The 21,048-nt window shown below is 55.2% G+C and overlaps 1 protein-coding gene across 7 annotated transcripts in view; it reads left to right on the plus strand.

Annotated features, from left to right (window-relative positions):
- TMEM63C (transmembrane protein 63C) overlaps positions 1-21,048 on the plus strand; it is a 127,696-nt gene that overhangs the window by 69,037 nt on the left and 37,611 nt on the right. For 6 of the 7 annotated variants that reach the window (XM_082733636.1, XM_082733641.1, XM_082733642.1 and 3 more), the window contains exons 2-5: positions 1,857-1,988; positions 16,108-16,162; positions 19,775-19,936; positions 20,670-20,749. In XM_082733636.1, the coding sequence (XP_082589762.1) occupies positions 19,787-19,936; positions 20,670-20,749 (230 nt within the window). In that variant the 5' untranslated portion in view covers positions 1,857-1,988; positions 16,108-16,162; positions 19,775-19,786. Of the gene's footprint in view, positions 1-1,431; positions 1,554-1,856; positions 1,989-16,107; positions 16,163-19,774; positions 19,937-20,669; positions 20,750-21,048 lie in introns of those variants that run through there. The other variant, XM_082733639.1, reaches the window with a different exon arrangement.

Here is a 21,048-nt window from a genome sequence, read left to right on the forward strand (position 1 = left end):
GGTTGGTCCTATTTGGAAGACAATTCGGAAACATCTATCAGAATTTTAGATGCATGTAACCCTCAACTCCTTACTGTCTATCCTACAGCTCACCTCACACATAGGTACGAAGATATATAACCAAAGATGGTTTTTTGCAGGCAAAAGGTAGAAACAACCTCTAAACACCCATCAACAGGAGTAGACTCACAGAAATTACAGTGCGTTTTTCAGTGGAACATGTGAACTGCCTGTAAAAGTGAGGGACGTGTGTGTGCTGTGTGTGAGGTGTGGGGTGTGTGTTAATGCGGAGATGGGGTGTGTGTGTGCTAACTAACGAAACAGAGTACCGGGAATCTGTTCCAGGCTGGGCTTAGAATAAAGATGCAGGCATGGATATGTATTTGTCAATATTTATGGGAAATTTTCTGAAGGAAACTTACAGGAAATGTGGCTGTGTTTGGGAGTGGGACAGAGGTTTGGGGGAACAAGGGGACTTTTCACTGTGCCTTAGTTTGAATGCTTTGATTTTTTTTTTCCCCGATAAGCATGTTATTTTCAGAATTGAAAAAGAATAGTTAAGGAGCGCCTTGGTGGTTCAGTGGGTTAAAGCCTCTGCCTTCAGCTCAGGTCATGATCCCAGGGTCCAGGGATGGAGCCCCGCATCGGGCTTTCTGCTCAGCAGGGAGCCTGCTTCCTCCTCTCTCTCTGCCTGCCTCTCTGCCTCTTGTGATCTCTGTCTGTCAAATAAATAAATAAATAAAATCTTAAAAAAAAAAAAAAAGACTAGTTAGGAAAAACAAAAAGGGAGAATACTGGTTAAGTGCCTCACCCTCAACTTTCTTTTTATATTTCTCCATGGGCTTCCGTTCTTTGACATTTGTAATTTTCCATCTGGAAGAGCCAAAGAGACATCTCCAGTCTTCATCTTGTCCTCAGGGAAAGGGGGCCTGGAGAGGTTTCAGCAGCTGCTGGGGACCCCTGGCTAGTCTGTCTGCAGAAACGGGGCTCCTGTGATGCTGCTTGTGGGAGAGAGACCATGCGTGTGGTCAAAGCTTCCTCCTTGGTCATGGCCCTTTTCTGACACGTAGTCCAGCGACTCTTATTTCGTATGCATCCACGTGGGCAACCTTTTAAAATGCATTCCCAGGTACCTTCCTGGAGATTCTGATTCAGTGGGCTAGGGTAGGGCCCTTAAATCTACATGTTAGCAAGCCTCCCCCTTCACCAGAAGGTGCTGAAGTCCTACTTGAAGTCCCCTGATGGATATGGGCCCCTCTGAGCTCCCCAGCTCAGCCCTGATGGCAGTGTCTGGGTATCTGGGCTGAAGTCCCCCCACTTGGGAAAGGGGTGCTCCCAAGTCACCAGGAGGGACTTTTATTTTTTATTTTATTTAATTTTAATATTCTATTTGTTTGTCAGAGAGAAAGAGAGAGAGCACAGGCAGGGGAGCGGCAGGCAGAGGGAGACGCAGACTCCCCACTGAGCATGGTGTTCGATGCAGGACTCGATCCCAGGACCCTGGAATCATGACTTGAACCAAAGGCAGACGCTTAACCGACTGAGCCACCCAGGTGCCCCAGTGCTTAGACTTTGAGGGCAGTGCTCCGTCTGTGGGGTCCCTCCCCTCAGGCTCACGCTCACCTAGGATGAAGGGCAGCTCCCCAGCTCACCCATCCCAGGAATGAGCAGCTGGATGCAGAGATAGGGGGCCAGCTGGGGGGGTCAACCGGGGTGCCCCACCCCCCCTGAGGACTTCCCTGAGGCAGGCCTCTTGGCGAGATGCTGACATGTGTGTGGGGCTTAGGCTGGGCTGGTTGAGGAGCCACAGGGAGGCTGGGGAGATCTGAGAGTGCTTTGTTGTCCCTGTGCCACAGAGCCATCGTCGTGGTCAGGAACCGAGCAGGGACAAGGCTGGGCCACTCAGAAGCACCTGAGGACTGATCAAGAGGAGGGAGGGCCCGTGACCACGCACCTGCCTGCGCCGCACGCCTCACCTGCTGGTCCAGGTAGGTGCTCTTTCCACCGTCCCACCCAGCAGTGCTAAGACCCTAACACCAGCTTCCTCTGTCAGCCTTAGGAAATGCGGCCACCCCATTCCCCGTGACCTGGGGCTTTCCAGCCACGGCTTGGGTGAGCGCTCTCCTGAAGCCCTCCTAAACCTACGGCCTGATGGGGGGTGCAGGAAAGCCCAGTCCTCTTTCTGAAGGACACTGTCCCAGGTGACCTTGGCTCCTGAAGCCTGGGCCTTAAGGGGGCCAGAGGCTACTCTGGCTCTGGTCAGGATGTCCCCCGCCCCGCAGAAACACCCCCGGCTGAGCGGTTAGTTGGGTCCCTTGTGGCTCCTGCCCGCGCTGAACCCAGTCTGGGACAGACCCAGAACACAGCCAGACACATCCCTCCCAAGAGCGCCCTGCCTGTCGCCGCGTTTTCCTCAGGAAGGGATTATGACAGATGGTATCTTCGTAGACTCTTTGAGCTGGAAGGGATCTTAGTGCTATATCCCACCTCAGTCTCTTTTCACTTCTCAAGCCTTACTTGTACCAGCAGCGCTGTGGACAGTGTTGTAGCTGAATGTCTCAGAGAAACTAGATGTAATTTTGTCAAAACTGTCTAGGATCCCCGAGGGTCTCAGGCAGCCCTTCCCGGGTTCGGCTGCCTCTTCCCTGCCTGGCCTCAGCCAGTCTCTCCCCCGACCTCACTCCCCCCCAACCCCAGCCGTCACCTCTCCCCTATTTCCACCTACCCAGTGGCTCCGAGCAACCCATCCGCTCTGTGACAGGGACGCCGGTGGTGATTGGACATCCCGAGCTAGAAGAGGTTAAAAACCAAGTTAGCATCACAGTGAGGCTTTCTCCCCAATTTAAGTAAGAAAGTTAACAAAATCAAGAAGGGATTGGGGAGTTGATGGAGGCTGTCCCACTTATAAGATATCTCCATTTGAGAGTCTATACTATGTCTTTGCCACCAAAGAAGAAGTTATCCTGTGTGGGCTGTTGGCCGAGAAGATTGGGGTTGTTGCCATTATCCACAAAAGCGGTCCTAGATGTAGTTCGTTTCTGTGCAGATCAAAGTGCTGGATGTCCACGTCTCCCTCCTAGTTTCCTGGTCCAGCCTGAGAGGCCCCCCCGGGGCAAGGAGTCTTAGCCAGAAGCAGGATCTCACTTACATCCCTCTGGCCGTGCCCTCCGCCCCAGCCCACGCCAGACCCTCGTCCCTCCAGTTTCGATCTCTGTGAGAGGCGGCATTGAATCGTGGTGATGAACACAGACTGAGGGGCATGGAGGGTTCGGGTCCCAGCTCCACCACTACTAGCCCTGCCATCTCTGTGTACGTCAGTCTTCTCATCTGTAGACTGGGGATGGCAACAGTACCCCAGGGGAGCTGTGAGGATTAAAGGTAACATCTGTAAAGCACTTGGGACCACCTCCAGCACTCTGTGAGTGCTTCGCACACGTTAGCTCGGGTCATGACCAAAGCCACACACTGCTTCCTGAGGCAGGGTAATGCCCTTCCTGCCCTGCTCCACAGTCAGCCACGGCTCCCCGTTGCCCATTCTGTGACTATGTCTATGAGGTCCTTTAAGGGCCTCAAAAACAGAAGCTTTATCACTTTCCTTGCACGTAATAAGAAATAGGTGGCGTTTGCTGAGAGAGAGGGTTTCCACCTTGGGGAACCAAGTCCCCAAGGAACGGACGTGCAGCCCTGGACAGCCCCACAGCTGGGAGTTTGCTCCAGGCTCTTTAGCCTCCCCAGCTCTGCCCTGGATGCTGGGTGCTGGCTCTGCCCACGGGGCAGGTTTGGGCTCCCTTGGATCTGCTGGAGCCTCAAAGGCAGGGAGCGGCATTTGGACTCCAGCCCTCTGGGTATCATCAGGGTGAGGAGGGAACGCCCAGCCCAGACCAGAGCAGGCAGTGCCCACAGTTATTACTCCCATTCTTGGATGAGTTCAGGCCAGGCAGACAGGACGTTCTTGTCCTTGTTCAGCGCCGGGAGGTGACCAGAACCTCTGCTCCTGGAGCTTGGCTGGGAAGCCTGAGGCCAGCAGAGACCAGCTGTGATCTGGTGCCCCGGACGGAGAGCCCAGCCCGCCCCACACCCCGCACCTCCACTGTTTCCCTAGCAGAAGGGAGGCCCCTGGCACGGAAGAGGAGGCACTGGGTTGGAGTAGGACAGACCGTGTCCAAAACCAGGCTCCTCACCAGGCGGGGAGACCGTGGCCATGTCATTTAGCTTCTCGGAGCCTCTATTTTTCCATCTGTAAAACAGAATAAAACCCATTCCATAGGGTTTCTGAGAGGCCAACGTGCCAGGGCACCTGTCCAGTGCCTGCGCGGGGCGGGCGCTCCGTGACCTGTGGTGGTTCTGTTCCACCCACCGGAGGCGCTCTTCCAAGCTGCCCGGGGCGGCTGCCTCAGTCCTGGGAGTCTCTCACTTTCCTCAGTTGAAAATTTCCTCACTTGGCCTCCGCTCCAAGATGAAGGGAAGTGGTGGTATCTTTGGCAAGGGAGGGGAGGAGGAACAGTCCAAATCTTCCCAGACGCCTGGCAGGGGAGCAAGGCTCCGCGGGGCAGAAGCAGAGCTCTGGGCGGCTCTCGCGGAGATTTCCGCGCTGGTGCTGCCAAGCTCAGGAAGCTGGGAGTGGAGTGATGGGGAGAGAAAACACCAGACCACGCTGCTTCACGCAGGGTGCTGTGTTCCTCCTTATTCATGCCACGAATGAATGAATTTGTTGGGATTCCAGGCGCTAGGTGGGGCACTGGGAGATTCAGCGAGGAGACGGACAGACATGGGCTCTGCCCTCACGGCGTCTTCATTCATTCTCATGGGGGTGAGGACAGACAGGGAGCAGCATAAAGGATGACAGGGGATCAATCCGGGGGAAATAGAGAAGGAGGGGGGGACTGGGAGAGCCTGGGGAGTTTCATTATTAAATAGGGCCATCAGGACAAGCCTCACCGAAAGGTGACATTGGGGACACCAGTTGTCCCTCCCACCCCCCGCCCCAGGAACCCCTGACAAGCCCATGACCTCAGAATGGGGGCCGGGTGCCTTTCATGAGATCCCCGGATAGGAGCTAAATCGAGAAACCCTCCTAGTCCCAGCCCAGGTAATGTCCTGCCCTTCCTCCGAAGCCTTCAGTAGTTCCCTATTGCCTACACAGTTAAGCACAATTATTCATTCTGAGGTTCAGGACCTTCCTGTTATCTCACCAGACCCCGCTTATGCCAGCTTGGCAGCCATGCCAGTCTACCTGCCATTTCTGGAATATTCCACACTCTGCTTCCGTCCATCACTCATCTGTCCCCTCTACCCAAACTGCCCCTGTCCCCACTTGTTTCTGTTCGCCTGCCACCTCTCTGAAGCCTTCCCTGCCCCTGGGGAGCTGTGGTCTCTGAGCCCTACCAGCCTGGCTTTTCCCTTCTCATTACGGGGTCCTTGCTCTGCCCTAGATGTGTGCACTGCTTTCCCTGGGAGAGACCCACCCTTCAGCGGGTGTGGGGCTCAGCAAACATTGGCTGAACTGAGTGTGGCCAAGTTCAGAGGCCCCCAGCAATACCGGGACAAGTTCTGGGGGGTTTGGCTCACTCACACAAAGAAGGCAGAACGGGGGAGGCCAGGGGTGCCTGGGTGGCTCAGTCAGTTAAGCATCTGCTTTTGGCTCAGGTCATGATCCTGGGGTCTTGGGACCCAGTAGGGAACCTGCTTCTTCCTCTCCCTCTGCCTGACACTCTCCCTGCTTATGCTCTCTCTCTGTCAAATAAATAAATAAAATCTTAAAAAAAAAAAAAAAAAAAAAAGGAAGGGGAAGGTCAGCAGGAAAGGAGAGAGGGAACCAAGACACAGGTGAGACAGGATGGAGGTACTAGTGAAGAAAGGGGACAGAGATGCCCACCAAAGAGCTAGACCATCAGAGACAGAAGGATGGGTCTCTTCTGTTACTACACCCTTCAGCATCCCAGACCAGTGCTTCCTTGTGTCTAACTAGAATACCTCTTGCTGTAGCTTGTGCTCATCTCCTTCAGTTCTATCCTCTGAATTCAGGGAGCTATATGAGCCCTCATTCAGCATGGATCAGAGTGGTTTTCTTGACCCCCCCCCCCCATCAAAGAGGCAGAAACAAGGTCCTAATGAGGCTGGCCCCTGGTCTGGGACTTTATGATCTCGTTGAGGAGGCCAGGACGCATAGAGCTTACCAGAGATTGTTTGGGGCCAGAGTATGGGGCCTGTGCCTCAGCCACTGTCCAGGGCTAGCCTTCATCACAGTCAGATCTGTAACCAGAAATCCCCCACTACAACACTGTGCTTCTCAGGCCACTCTGCTCTGGGCCCCCTCTGCCCCGCTGGCCCCGGGACGCCTGTGAGCTGGGCGCTGCAGCCTCTGCCATCTGGCTCGCACCCAAGGCTGGAGCAGCTGTGCCCTGGCCCCTCCCTCCACCTCTCCCCACCTCCACCGGAGGCAGCCAGCCTGGCTCCTGCCCTATTTAGACAGATGGGGACAGAACTGGGTGTCCCTCCCATCCCTGCTGCCCTGAGGGGTGATGTGTTTCCATCTGGGACCCAGACTTTATTGGGGGAAAGCCTTTACATAAGCCAAGCCCACCTCCCTCTCCACCTTTGTGCATGCGTGGTCTCAGGGAATGTCGTGCCCTTGGCCTCCCTGTGGCCACAATTCCCAACTCCAGGTCAGAAGCCCCACATGCCCCTAAGGCTAGGGGCATGTAGTTCTCAGTGTCTCCTGGAGGGCAAAACTACAGACAGTAGTTTCAGTCATGGAGCTGTGAGGAGGGAAGGAGCTCGTGCTGACAGAGTCTCAGCACAGCACCTGGCAGTAAGCCCTCGATTAATGGGACTGCTGCCCTCTGATGTTGCCTTGGCTGGTGCCGCCTCCAGGCAGCCTTCCCAGGTTGTCCACTGCTGCTCCACTGGGCTCCCAGCACCCCCTCGCCAGGCCTTTGGAGGACAGTCATGCAGACCTGTCACGGCTCCTTTGTGGTCTGGGGACCTACTAGAATCTAATGCTTGGACCATAAGTACCTTGATTGCAAGGAACAGAATCTGGCCCGTTATTTCACTGAATGAATGATTTCACGAGTGACAGGTAGGCAGCTGGGAGAGACAGACTGAGAGGATAGGATGGAGCCTGCCAGGCCTGACCTTTCCACGGCCCATCCTAAAAGACTGGGATGCCCACACTGAGGCCTGGGGGAGGGGGTGGAGGATAGAGACCGTTCCCATCCCCCATTCCCTGGTCTAATTGAGTGAGCCTCGAAACGAGGCCCCATCCAGCAGAGTCTGCCTCACCCAGGATCTGCCGGACTCCAGTCCCGACCTGTCGTACCAGAAACCCCGGGAATGGGGCGGCATCTATGTGGAACAGGCTCTCCAGGAGACACTGAGAACCACGCTCATGTGTCCCAGTGACTCAGATTCATAGGAGGTCAAGTCTCAGGGGTCTGTGCTCTGCAGAAGGCTTTGAGAAAGCCATCAGGCTAGGACCCCAGGGCATAGCTCCTGCCAGCCCCACACCCCTGAGCTGGAGACCCCTTTGCTGACGGGCCAGGTGCCCTAGAGAACACAGTCCCTATACACCTCCCCTTTCCCAAGTGGCCCCAGACCAGAACGAGTGTTTCTCCAGCCTGGGCTCAAAACTAGCCCCTGCCCACTGCCACTGGCCAGCATCCTCTTGGGACCAACCCCTGTAGCAAAATTCAGGGCAGATTTCTAGAATGTGAGGCCCAAGAAAGATCCTAGAGATTACTGGCCGCACACGTGTGTGTTCACACAGACACACGCGTGCGCACGTGCACACACGCACCCCGGCAGAGGAGAAGCCTCAGATCCTGCCGGGGAGAAGAGTCCCCGCGGTCAGGGCTGCGCGGTCTTGCTCTCCGGGTCACGTCCTCCTCCGCCGCTTCTCCCACGCGGCCGCCTTTCAGCGCGGTGTGGCTTTGATCTGTTTGAATCGGTTAGGTCGGCACAGTACAAAATGCAAAAAGGGAGAAAGAGAATATAACGCAAGTCCGTTCCCCCCCCTGCTTCGGCTTCTCATTTCCCTCCCCGCAGGCAGCCACTCGTCAGGCGTTTCTGGGCTCTCCTTCCGGAGACCAGGCAGCATTTTCCATGTGCCGTCCTCATCTTGCTTCCTTCATGGAATTAGAGCATCTGTTGCCCTTTATTCTGATGGCCTGCTTGCCTGTTTCCGGGGCTCCCCTGGCGCAGTGCTCACTGAGGCCAAGTTCGTCTGCTGTTGAGATTCCCCCCACTTTCTAGTCCAGTGCCGGCACCCAGCAGGTGTTCAGTTATGGCTGGCTCCAGCTACGCATCAGAGAACCAGCAACTGGTGGGGGCTGCGTGGGCTGGGGCTCAGCCTCCTGGCTGCAGAGCCTTGGGTCTGTCTGTCTCTCCAGAGTGGGACACCGTCCACCAGAGCCCATCCTGGCCCGCAGAAGGTGAGGGGGATGATACCCAGCAGTGTCCTCCAGCCTGCGTGCCTCTGCCGCCGGGCCCCTTCCTCTTGCTTTGACTGGGGCCGGCTCGGGCATCAAGCCAGCTGTCTTTGTCCTCCTGAGCCCTCCCCTCTCGGTCCACTCAGGACTCCTGCAGGGAAATCCAGCAGGGAGGAGGCTGGGGAGAGAACAACTCTCTGGCCCCATGATCATGAGGATGGTGACGAGCCCTTTGCCCGGTCTCTACCAGCTGAAGGCTCCGTCCCACTTGTTAGCCCGGAGATGAGAATTGCGGCAACATCTCAGGGTTGAAGGGAAGCCTGCAGCTTTACCTGCTTGTGGTGGGAATGTGTTCGCTCCACAACACTGAGAAAAGAGACGTGCTACGTTTTTTTTCATTTTTTTAAAAAATCAAGTCAGAACTGGCTGCTAAGCCCAAGATTTCACCATGCCCTCAATCTACTGATGGAGCCCAATTCCAGAGGGAGATGGAGGTGCCTGGGGGCTGCCCAACCCCATGAGATTAGAAGCCAGGGAGATACTTGGCAGCAGCAACCTCTGCTCGTCCGTGGGAGGAGAAGCTTGGGTTACAGGGTTCGGAGGTACCCCTCCAGCCAAACACTCTGGGATGGAGATCAGGGGGCCAGTGAGGTCCAGCGCAGCCCACTACCAGCCATCCCTTCCTTCCACAAACATCTGTAAGGCACCAAGCTCTAACCAGTGCAGCAGAAAAAATATTAAGCACACTTAGCCATCACTGAGCTTTGTATCCCCTGGGGGAGTCAGCCATTTGGCATGTTATCCCGTAAATCAACATCGAATGTACCAGTTAACAACAAGGAAAATACTGGTTAGCTATATTGAGCCATTGCTCTGTAGTAGTCTAACTTAGTCCAACTAAGTGAGTTGGTTCATATAATCCTCACATCCACCCAATAAGGTAGATGTTACAGATAAGAAAGCTGAGGCACAGGGAAGCTAAGATACTTGCCCCAAGACCCGTAGCTTATAAATAGCAGAGACAGGATTGGGGTCCCTAGGGACCTCTACTTAAATGTCACACTGTGTCTGTCTCCTAAGAGACTCTGAGTCTTGGAATGTGGGAGCTTGGCCTGGTCTGGTGTTCTTCCCTAAGGAAGCAAAAACTGAGCTGAGATTAACTAGAGGAGAATGAGTTAACTAGTGGGAGGGAGGAACACTTCAGGTGGAAGGATCAGCATATGCAAAGGTCCTGTGGCAGCAAGAGAGAAGATGGCATGCTCCATGGATTGAGGGAAAGAAAGAAGGCCAGGGGATGAGAGAAGGGGAGAGCTGGGTGAGATGGAGCTGGAGGGATAGACAGGCTTTGCTGGCCAAGTTAAGAGAGGTGCCAGAAAGCAGAGTTGAGCTGGGCCTGACAGTGGAGGGAGCATTCTTCCTCAGCGAGGATCTGGAGGCCTTTCCACAAAGGAGAGGGATGGAAGAAACGGAGAAAGCCAAGGGCTTTGAGGAGATGAGGGGCCACTCATCTGCTAGGGCTGAGGCTTCTTGTAAGGATGTAGAGGAGATAAGACTGGAGGGGTCCCTGGGGCCAAGAGGGCCTCCCCCTGGAGCAGGCCAGGAGCCAAGAGCTCAGGTGTTGAAGGAACAGAGCCATGCGAAAGCCAGAACTGGACTCCTCGACCCCTGAGTTCACGTTTCTCCACCTACAAGCCAGGGATCGGGGACCCCTGTGGCCTTCGCTGTGATTGTCTCTCACCCCCCGCCCCCTGGAGCCAGCAATGGGGTATCAGTCTGCTGCTGAGAGAACTCCTTCCTCTCCTCGACGCTGCTGGTCGGCAGCACACAGCCCAAGCCCCGGAGGATGCATCCTCCTTCTTTCCACTTATAAATCTACGTGCAGGGCATTTCACTGATGGAAAGTGACTTGAAGTCGGAGCCCCAGCTGCAAGGAGGTGCTGGACGGGTCACGTCTCACTTTCTAGCTTGTAGAGGGCACGTCTGCTAGAAAGAGGGCCATTGGCCGCACCTAACACACGATCTAATAGATTTGTCCACCGAGAGGATGCTAGTTAAGAAGCCTGGCGCGGTGCCTGGCACATGGAACTCTCTCAGTAGATGGCAGCTGCTCGGACGGGGTCCAGGGCCCCGCTGCCCCGCCCCGCCCGCAGAGAGCCCAGCGGCTGAGGCTTCAGGGCTGGTGGGGGCGGGGGGGGGGTAGGCTGACCTCGGTGCTAGGAAAAGGACAGCAAAGGCAGTAAGTGACATTCATGGTGCTCATGGTTTCTACCGGTCTCTCCCTACTATCTCCTTGGACTGTCGTAGCTGCCCTGAGGTAGGCAGAACAGAGCGGATGGTGTCCCTTTTCTTTAGAAGTATTTTTAAAAAGATTTTATTTATTTATTTGAGGAAAAGAAAGTGAGAGAGAGCACGAGCAGTGAGCAGTGAGGAGGGGCAGGGGGAGAAAGCAAGCTCCCTGCCGAGCAGGGAGCCCAATACAGAACTCGATCCCAGGACCCTGGGATCATGACCTGAGCTGAAGACAGACGCTTAACCAGCTGAGCCCTGATTATGTACATTTTATGGAAGAGAAAACTGAATACCAGTAGGTTAAATTGCAGTCAATAGAGCCAGATCACACCCATTATCCTGACGCCAAAACATACATTCCCTCTACTTCATGCTGTAATCCAGGGAGCAAGACTCAGTAACCTTCAGTGTGCCGGCCAGACAGGGTGGGGGGTGTCTGTAAGATGAGTGACTCATGTTATGCAAACATATGCAAATCACCTGTTATTATTTCCTGCTCCTGAGTCTGGCGCTGGGGACAGGCCCTTCTGTCTTTCACTGAGGCCTCCGTCATGCTGGTCATTGTGGGAGAACCACACCATGGGGGCTGTCATCAAGGGACCTGTCGTCGGGGAACTGGCTGCTCACATCCATGGAAAAGCGACAGAGCACCAGGCGGCCGTACAAAGTGGGTGGGGACAGGGTGCAGACTAGGCTGCTCTCTGGAGGGTGGGAGGCTTCGAGGATAGGATTGGAGCTGGACTCCGGGGCTGTAAAGGCCCCAGCCAGCCCCAGGGTGGGAGAAATGGCACAGCTCGGGGATACCTGGGGACAGGACAGGTAGCAGGGTTGTTGCCCCACGAAGTGGCTAAGCCAGTGACCACAGGCACAGGGAGAAACGTCAAGGGGTAAGAAGTGGTATGGCCTCTGCAGACCTCCAGCCAACCTTCCCCAGATTCTCACAGAGCCGAGGGGCAGGGGAGACCCGAGAGCGGACTGCAGAGACCCCGGGTCCTGAGCTGCTGCCCGGTATGGCCACATCGCCTCCCCCTCCTTCCTTTCAGGGGAGGCAGAAGACCTTTTAGATCTGCAGGAATGCCTTATCTAGATGCAGATCATCCTGGGGACCCTAAACCGCTGTTTCTCCATCTCAGCTGCACCTAAAAACGGACTGGATGTTCTTGTTCTTAGAGTCTGGAGTGGGGCTTGAGTGTCTGATCTACAAAACACCTTCCCAGGGTCTCCCACCCCCGGCCCCAGGCGGCGGAGTCAGCCATCCAAGCCCGAGAGCGCTGAATGGGGAGCGGGGAAACCCAGTTCTGATGCCCATTCCACCACTTTCCCTAGCCTTAGGCAAATCTCGTGGCCTGCCGGAGACCATTTCTTCACCTGGAACGTTGGGCGAAACCCCCTTCACTGTGACGATATGAGGAGTTGGAGATTCAGGGCAGTTCAGGGCAGGGAAGATTCATGGCCCACTGGTGTGGTGGCTGGGGAGGGACATTACCCAGAACCCTCACTGCAGTGACCCCGCTTCCCTCTTCCCTCTCTCTGGGGCCCCCAGAGAACCTGCAGCCAAGTGGACCCTGGAAAGGGGGATGCAGATCTGAGAGCAGAGGGTGTGGAAGGGATACCCAGTGAGACCCAGAGAAGAAGGGGAGGTGGTGGGTGCCCATGGCCAGGGGCTCCAGTTCATTTCAGGTCCAAAACCATGGCAAAGCATCTCTCCTGTTGTTGCCAGAAAGGTGCTGAGTAATTGAAGGCTGTGAGAAGGCCAGATGGTGGGGGCTGGGGAGCCGATGCTGTGGCTTTGTGCACTCCAAGGGGGACATGGTTGGAGGGGGAGGCGGGGGTGGCTTCCCCACCCAGCTTCTTGCCTTAATACGTGCCTTTGGCCTCTAGTGATTTGTTTGTCCAACCGAGTTGCAGGCCTCTGGATCTGTGCCTGAGAACCCACAAGGATGGTGGTGGCTTTGGGCAGTGCTTAGAGGCATAGACTGGGTGGCAGCAGGCTGTGTCTCAGAGACATCCACAATCCTTGGTCCAGCCTGGCCCTTGGAGAATTCCCACAGAAACCCCTCATCTTACAGGCAGAAGCCCAGAGAAGAGAAGGCCACAGGTGACCCCGGGAGCCCCCAAGTCCATGGCAGTTTCCACTGCACCACCCTGAAAGGCTGGACAAGGTTCCATCCTTGGGCAAGGGCTTGCGCAAAGTCACCCCCTTCCTCTGCCCCCTGCCCAGCCCTCCAGCCCAGCAGAGGTCAAGAGGGTCCAGGAGGAGGGAGCAGAGGGTTACAAATTGCTCAGGTTCAAGCCTCCCACTTACTAGCACCATGATCTTAGCCAAGTTATCAAACCTGTCTGGGCCTTAATTTTCTTAATTTTCTCTTGCATCAGGGATGATTTTGGTACCCTGTGGTACTTGTAAGAATTAAATGGGCTATACTTGAATGGGAAGGTTTCCTCCTATAATAAGTGCTCATTAAATGTTGGCTATTAATAAGATTGCTCTCCTTCCTATCCCCCCAGCCCCAGGGCTCCTGGACCACCCTTGCTCTGGGATTTGGGGGATTTGGGTTCCTCATGCAGAGGACTTGGCCTTGAGATGGTGAGAGGGGAGCAAAGTGTGCTGGCCTGGCTACTTAGGACAGCAGTGGCTAAAGCCAGGCCAGGTCTGGAAGGAAGCAGGTGAGCAAAGGGCCATAGGACTAATAAAGACTGAGCTAGTTCTTTACGAAACCCACTTGCCAAAGTAAATCTTGTCCAGGCCTGGGATTGCTGAGGCTTCAGGTTCTGCCACTGGAGGCTGGGATGGGGGAGAAATGGGAAAGGAGGAAGACCGTGCATTCCCCATCAGATAGGATGTGCAGCTGAGGAGGGGGATGAGGATCCTGACTCACCAGCCAGCATCGCCACCGTCTCTCCCTGCCCCTCGCTGGCCCAAAAAGCAAGGCTGACATTTGTGTCTCCTGCACAGGAAGGACAGAGGCAACAACCACCTACAGGCAGCAGCTTATGGGTTATTGGACAGTCCTTCCCATATTCCAGATCTCTCCCCTGGCCTGTTCCAGAACAGAGTAGGTGGATGGAAACCAGGAATGGTCCAGTCTGGCTCCTCACCACCGTGTCACAGATAAGCTAGTGCCAATAACGACAGTACAGACTAAGAGCACACTTTCTCATGTGCTCTGCAAAGGGCTTTGTGTGATTTCGCTTGTTTCATGTTCACAATAACCTCGTGAGGCTGTGCTTCTTCTATTAGCCCCACTTTCCAGAGGTGGAAACGGAGGCTCACAGAGGTGAGGTCGCTGTCCATGGTCACACAGCTAGCAAGGCTGGACCTGGGATTTCAGCCCAGACAGTCTGGCTGCAGACAACCCACTTCCTCCCACGGCCCTGATTGCCTCCCTGTGTTCTGCTGTGAAATTTATGCCCTAAGAGGAGTCCCCTGCTGCCCCCTGCTCCAGCCAGGCGGGTGCCCCCGCTCGGTGTTCCTTTATATCCCACAGATCGCAAGTTTTGTTCTTCCCAGTGCTGATACTTTGGTCTCCAGAAAGCCCTCTACCCCTGTTCTTCACCCCCAAGAGCTAGAAAGAAGGAAGGAGGAAAGCTCTCCAGAAAGGAGGGTCCAGGCGAGGGTCTAGGGGCGAGGACAAAAGGCGGGGCAGTGCTCTGGGTCTCTACAACAGCCTCCCTCATCCCACTGGTGCCTGCTGCTGAGGACGCTGGGGAAGGTGCTGCGGTGGGCACGAGGCTCTCTTCTCTCTGATCCTTCCTCACCTCCTTCCCTCATCTGCTTCCCTCACCTGCCTCACCTTCCGGCATGCTGCACCTGCCGGGCCCCGCCTATGGGTTACACCCCCCTCCAAGCTTAGAGGCTTGCACCTTTAATCTGGAGCCCCTCCCAGGGAGAACAGCCACCTGGGCCATGCCTCTTCCAGCAGCAATCCTCTCCCCAAAGCCCAAAGGCTGGGAACCCCCTGAAGAGGACCTGGCAAGAGTCGCTATGCTGCCAGTTCTTGCCGAATGACTATAACAGCAAACAAAGCACGAACCAGTGATCCACCCTGTGCTCTAGCCATGACTGTTCGGTTTTACCTTCCCCAAAACGCCATGCTCTGTCCCCGCTCTGGGTCTTGGCCAGCATGGTTCCCCTCTGTCCACGCTTCCCACCACACTGTCCCGACTCCTCCTCCTCGTATCGCACCCGGAGGTGACTTCCTCGAAGAAGCCTTCTCTGGCCACTTGAGGTGGGCCCGCCCCATGGCCTCCCTGCCCTGGGCCATCAGGCGAGGGTGTAATGGCATATGCCTGGCATGCCTACGCGTCTCTCTGCTGAGTCTGAGAGCCTCATATGGACAGAAGCAGGTCAGCTGGGCCCCCAGAGCCTGGCAGGATGGCTGGCACATGGTAGGGCCTCAGCCCTTCTTTGTGGAAGGAAGGGAGGAGGAGGGAGGGAGGAGAGGGGGTGCTTTTGGAAGGAGAGAGAATGAGTGTGTGGGAGCTGAGTGGAAAAGAGCAGCAGCAGGATTCAAACCTCCTTAGAGCCAGATGGAAGCCGGAGCTTTTCCCAGCCCGGGACGCCCCCTTCCCTCATCATACACAGTATTACCCAAATAATAAGTCACTCAACCCGACAGCTGGACTCCTGGTCACTGGGCGCGCTCACCTCCCTGGTCCGGCTCCAGTCCCCCAGACAGCCCTGACCGGGAAGGGGGGGGGGGGTCCCAGCTCTTTCCCTCAGTTTAAAGACAAGAGTCCCAACAAAGGGTGCCAGGCAACTGGATAGCCACATGCAAAAGATGAACTTAGACCCTCACCTCACCTCCTGTGCCAGCCTGAACTCAAATTGCATCTCAGACTTTAGTGTCAGAGCTACAACGATGTGAATTTTTAGAAGAAAACATAGAAGATCTGTAAGACTTTGGGGTAGGCAAAGATTTCATGGACACCATACTAAAAGCCGGGTTCATAAAAGAAAATGTGTTAAGGTGCTTGGGTGGCTCAGTTGGCTAAGCAACCTTCTTCAGCTCAGGTAATGATCCTGGAGTTCTAGGATCGAGTCCCACCTCAGGCTCCCTGCTCAGCAGGGCGTCTGCTTCTCCCTCGGACCCTCTCCCTTCTCATGTTCTCTCTCTCTCAAGTAAATAAATAAAATCTTAAAAAAAAAAAATCTGTTAAATTGGACTTTGTCAAAATCCCAAACCCTGGTGCTTCAGAGATACCAGGAAAAAAAGAAAAAGAAAAGAGGAGCCACAGATTGAGAAAAACTATGGGCGAAACACACCTGTGATAAAGGCTGAGCATCCCGAGCACAAAGATGAGCAAAGCTCCCTAAGGGATGATGCGGCCCACGAACACAGCCTGGGTCGCTAACTCTGGTCTCTCCACCGCTTTTGTCCTCTTGCAGCTGCTGCAGAGCTGAGCAGAGGCCCCGGGCCTGACTCCCTGGAGAACCGACTCAGGTAAGGACACGCTCTCTCTCCGAGGCCTTCGGATCGCGCCTGCGCGCCCCGGCCCTTCCCCAGCGGCTTCCTCAGCGCGGGCTCCCCCGGGTGGCCACTCGCAGAACTGCAGCTCCCTGCCGCGGCTGCCCGAGAGATGCCCAGAGAAAGGCTACTAGCTCCTCGGGCTACTCTGACAGAAGGCTGGAGTTTAAAGGTACCGTGTTTAGTGTAAACCATTTTAAGTTTACATTTAGCTAAGCATGATTGTGTCAATAAATTGAGAAGTGACCTGGAGTAATAAAACCGTGGGCAACCTAGGGCAGAAAGAGGGAAGCAGAAAAAGATAGGCAGGAGGCTCCCTGCTCTGGTTAGATGCTAATCTAGCCAGAAGGAGGGTGAGTTCTGGTGTTTTCCTATTTCTGCAAGTTAGCACAGGGAGCCCCACACCCCCAGGCCACCTCCCCTATCCTGCACACCTGTGCCTTCACCTTTATGCCCCTTTTCATCCCCATCCCCCAAGCCTCCCCAACTCCGACCAGCATTCCATGGTGTCCCCTGGAGCCCTGCATCAACTTTTCATCTGACAAGTGTCTTTGGAATACGTCTGTGTTCCAGGCATTGCTCTCCGTGACTGACGAATCTTAACCCACCTGTCCCTCTTGACAGCACTGTGAAGTGGGTCCTGGTTACTAACACTCCCCACTCCTTTACAGATGAGCAAGTGAGGCAGGGAGACCGGAAGTGACTTGCTTGAGGTGGCTAGGGAGTGTTGGAACTGGGATTCAGTGCCACAGAGCCCGCGATGCCCAGAAACACCCCCAGCTTCTGCAGCACCTCACCTGCCCGCTGGGACCTGAAACCAGAGACTCCCCAGGATAGGACTTCCCTTACCCCCCTCCAAGGCCAGTGGATGGGAGACACATCTTCCTTGCTCCTCTTTGCAACGCCCAGACTCTTCTTCCTTCCTCCCTGTTGAAGTCTCTGTCTTGGACCCAAAGTGTTAGCCTAGAATCCCACATCCCATCTTGGGTACAGCCACCAACTAACCCCACCCCCCACCAGGTCACTCCCCTCCTTCCCGGAAGTGTTTCATTCATCACACCAGTGCTGTGCCGGTCTTCATTCTTAAAGATTTCCACAAAGGACACTCCGGCCTCTCCATGCCTTGACATTACTACCCCGCTCACGCCGTGGTCATGCCCTAGACCTTCTCACGACCCATAACCAATCCCTTCTCGGTCTCAGGGTCACACAGCTCAGTTTCCTATCTGTTAGCTCACAGCCTGTGGCACTTGTCAATTCTACCTCCCTGGACCCCTGGCACCTGTCACCATCCCTCACCCCACGTGAGTCTCCTTTCTCTCCTTACCTGGCCAGTCATTAAAACGATTCCCTTACATTCAGTGCCAAGCCTCTTATTCTCATCTTGGGGAAACCTCTAGCCTGCTTAGGTTGAGCTGTGTGCCCCTTCCACACCTGCAACCGCACAGATGAGTACAGCGGGGAAAATGCCCAGTGAGTCTGGCTGCTCTTGCTGTCAATTTAAGACCATGACCTTCAGTGGACCCTTAGGACCGCCCGGCAGTCCTCCCCATTCCCACCCTCCATGCACTCCACCACTCCTCTAGCTTTCTATTTCTGCCTTTTTTCCCGTCCGCAAACATCCCACATCTGCCCACCACCACCAGCATTGCACAGTCACCTTGAGACCTTGTTCTCTCCGAGGCTGAGAAATAGAAGCCGTGGGAGGGCACGCCCACGAGCCCTGCCAGCACACCTGCCTCCCTCCTGCTGTCGTGGGTCAGTATCCAGCTCTGGGCCAAGGCCAGCTTCACTTGGGCACCAGTGCCCAGCCCTTCCCACGTCCTCGCAGTGCTCCAGCAATGCCCTGTCTCTCCCACATTTTCTACTCGACCGTTCCCCTTGGCATACCCCGTTCTGCTACTTCTCCCATCCGAACCACTTCCAAACTCTTGCTCCTTTTTGAAGTTGCTGTTCACGCCCACTGGCTCCAGATCTGCTGGCTTCCTCCTCTCTTGCACCTGTTCCAGTCTGGCCGCGGACTAAACCTCCACGTTGCTTTAACGATGGCTGATTCCCAGTTGTCCTTTTATGTGGTCCCTCCCTCCTCCTGGAGACACTTAGCTTCCAGGACACCACCCTCTCCTGCTGTTCTCCTTCTTCCCTGGATGCTCTTCTAGTCCCTTTCCTGTGTCTTCCTCCTCTGTCGCAGCTCTCTGCACTGGAACACCCCGAGGCTCAGACTTTGAGCCTCCCTCTGTGTCCACTCCTTTGGCGATCCAGTCCTGCACCTCTAGGAGTCCTCTTTCTGCTGCTGATGCTCCCATTAATGTCTCCCAACCCTCCTCTGAGCTGCAGACTCAGCTCGAGCCATCCGCCTGGCATGTCCACTTAGTATATCCAACACCCACCCAGCTCCTGACCAACTCCCACCCTGCACTTCCGGCTGCCACACCCAATAACAGCATCTCCCCTCTTCTGGTTGCTGGACCTGGAGACCTCAGAGTCATCCTGGACTCCTCTCTTTTACACCCTACCTGCCACTATCCATTCTATCAGCAGGTCTTGGCTTCACCTTCAAAATACTTCCAAAATCTGAGCACTTCTCACCACCTCCTCTGTTTCCGTCCCAATCTTGGCCGTGGTTACCTCTTGCCTGGATTGCTACGATTTCCTCCTAACTGACCTGTCTGTTTCTATTTCTCTGCTTGACCCACCCCCCTGTATTCTCAAACCAAGGGTCAGAGTGATCCCTTTCATACGTTTGCTGATGCACCACCAGCATTGGTCTGGCACAAGGCAGCTGCTCATTACATATTTGTTGAATGAAGGAATGAGCCTACTTTTCTTGAACGGGAGTAAAGACCTCCTAGGGTGAGACACGGTCTGGAGCCGAAACAAATGATCTTTAAAAACCAGAACAACTTTGGAGATAACTTCAAGCAGCTCCTAGTCACTTCCCGTTTTCTTCGATGCTTCCCACTCTTCTCCAAGTCTTGTAAATATTCATGCCCCTGACCCTGAGCCCTCACCAGATTGGCTCAAGCCCCTGGGCGGGTGCCAATCTCCCTGGTTCAAATTCAAGTTCAACATTAAGACAGTGACATTTACCAAGTCACCACTCTGTGCCGGGTGCCCTGCCGCTTACCCTCATTTAGTCCTAGGAACGTCCTTTTGCTGGGAACTGGATCAGAGAATCATAGAATGTTAGACCCTGTCTGCACAGGCGTCCCGTGAATGCACTTCTCGTCTCCAAACGGAATACTCCCACTCTGGGGTCCTACCCACCTTTGTGAAGTTTGTTCATGCAGGAAATGTTATGCAAGGAAAGCTTCACAAAAGTAGGAATAAGAAGATCCATTTGGAGGTGCATTTGACAACTCTTTCAGTAAAGGGATCTGGGCTCTTCTGCCATCATGGCTCTGGGTTTGGGGCAGCTGCTGTCTTATGGGATAAGGCTGCGTGCCGTCTCAGGGCTGAGCCTCCTGCCCTGGCCTGTCCGGTCTGGCCATGGGCACGTAGTGTGCCCTGTCCTATCTCCCTGGCAGGCTTCTGTGCTTACAGAGAGAGAGGGTCTCTTGTCTGACCTGAGAGTCCCTTTGTCACCAGGGAGCTCTCAGGATGACTGTCCCACCGGGCAACCTGAACACAATGGAAAAGCCTCAGAACATGACATCGAATGAATGCTTCCCTTCCCGGAGCACCGTCTTGCAGGGACAGCCTTTCGGGGGCATCCCCACTGTGCTGTTCCTCAACATCTTCTTGTGGGTGGTAAGTCCTGGGCTCCGTGGTGGGTGGTGAGGCCTTGCGGGAGCGGGAGGAGGCGGGGGCGGGCACAAGTGACGCAGCAGAGGCCTCAGTACTCCAAGGGCATGCCAGCCACAGCAGTGGGGACTCCCTAAATGGCAGTCCCGTTCAGGGCAGTCTGGGAAGAGGGGACTGTGGGCAGAGGCAGAGTTCCCAAGACTCCCTTCCCCACACTGCTGTCCAGAGACCCACCTGGTCAGTGCCCTTGGGCCTCCCTTCTCTCTCCCCTTGCTGATTTCTTCAAGGAATGTTTTCTCTCTTTCTCTCTCTTTAAGATTTTATTTATTTGAGAGAAAGAGAGTGCACACAAGCAGGGGTAGGCGTAGAGGGAAAGAGAGAAGCAGACTCCCCACTGAGCAGGGAACCCCATGCGGGGCTCGATCCCAAGACCCTGGGATCATGACCTGAGCTGAAGGCAGACGCTTCACTGAGGGCAGATGCCCCTTCAAGGAATGTGCTTGTCAGATGGTTCCAGACATGACACCAAAGCTGTCATTAGCAAACTCTGAGAATCCACTCTGTGCTGGGGAGGCATCCAGAGTTGAAGAAGGCATAGCCTCCACCCTAACTGGGTTGGATGTTGACGGGGAGGGCCCAGGGAGCCCCTGGGAGCCTGAGGAATAGGGCCTACTCCACGGGAATGCAGGAGACAGCCAAGCAGAAGACGTAGCCCCACATCCCCTTCCCTGGCCCATAGGTCATCATTTTGGTTTACTCCTTCCTCCGGAAAGCCGCGTGGGACTACGGGCGCCTGGCTCTGCTGATCCACAATGACAGGTGAGGGGGGGCTGGGGGTCAGGATGAGCGAGCTGCTCGCCTCCTTGGGGGATGTGCTGCCACAGCCAGGACCCAGCAGGTACCCTCTCGGCACCCGCTCCTGCCCTGCACTGGCCCTCCTTGCAGGAAGAGAACTTGGTCGGGGGTGGCGGGTTGGGGGACAGGCAGTCATCTCTGGGCACTAGGCCTCTTTTTTCTCTGATCTAAGACTTTCTGGATCCCATGGTTCCCAAGCTACATTGGGCACCTGGCAACAGGGGTGCTTAATGGGGTCTGTCCCCAGAGCTCTGTGCTCAGCA

Source organism: Mustela nivalis (assembly GCF_964662115.1).
Source record: "Mustela nivalis genome assembly, chromosome: 6".
Lineage (NCBI taxonomy): Eukaryota > Metazoa > Chordata > Mammalia > Carnivora > Mustelidae > Mustela > Mustela nivalis.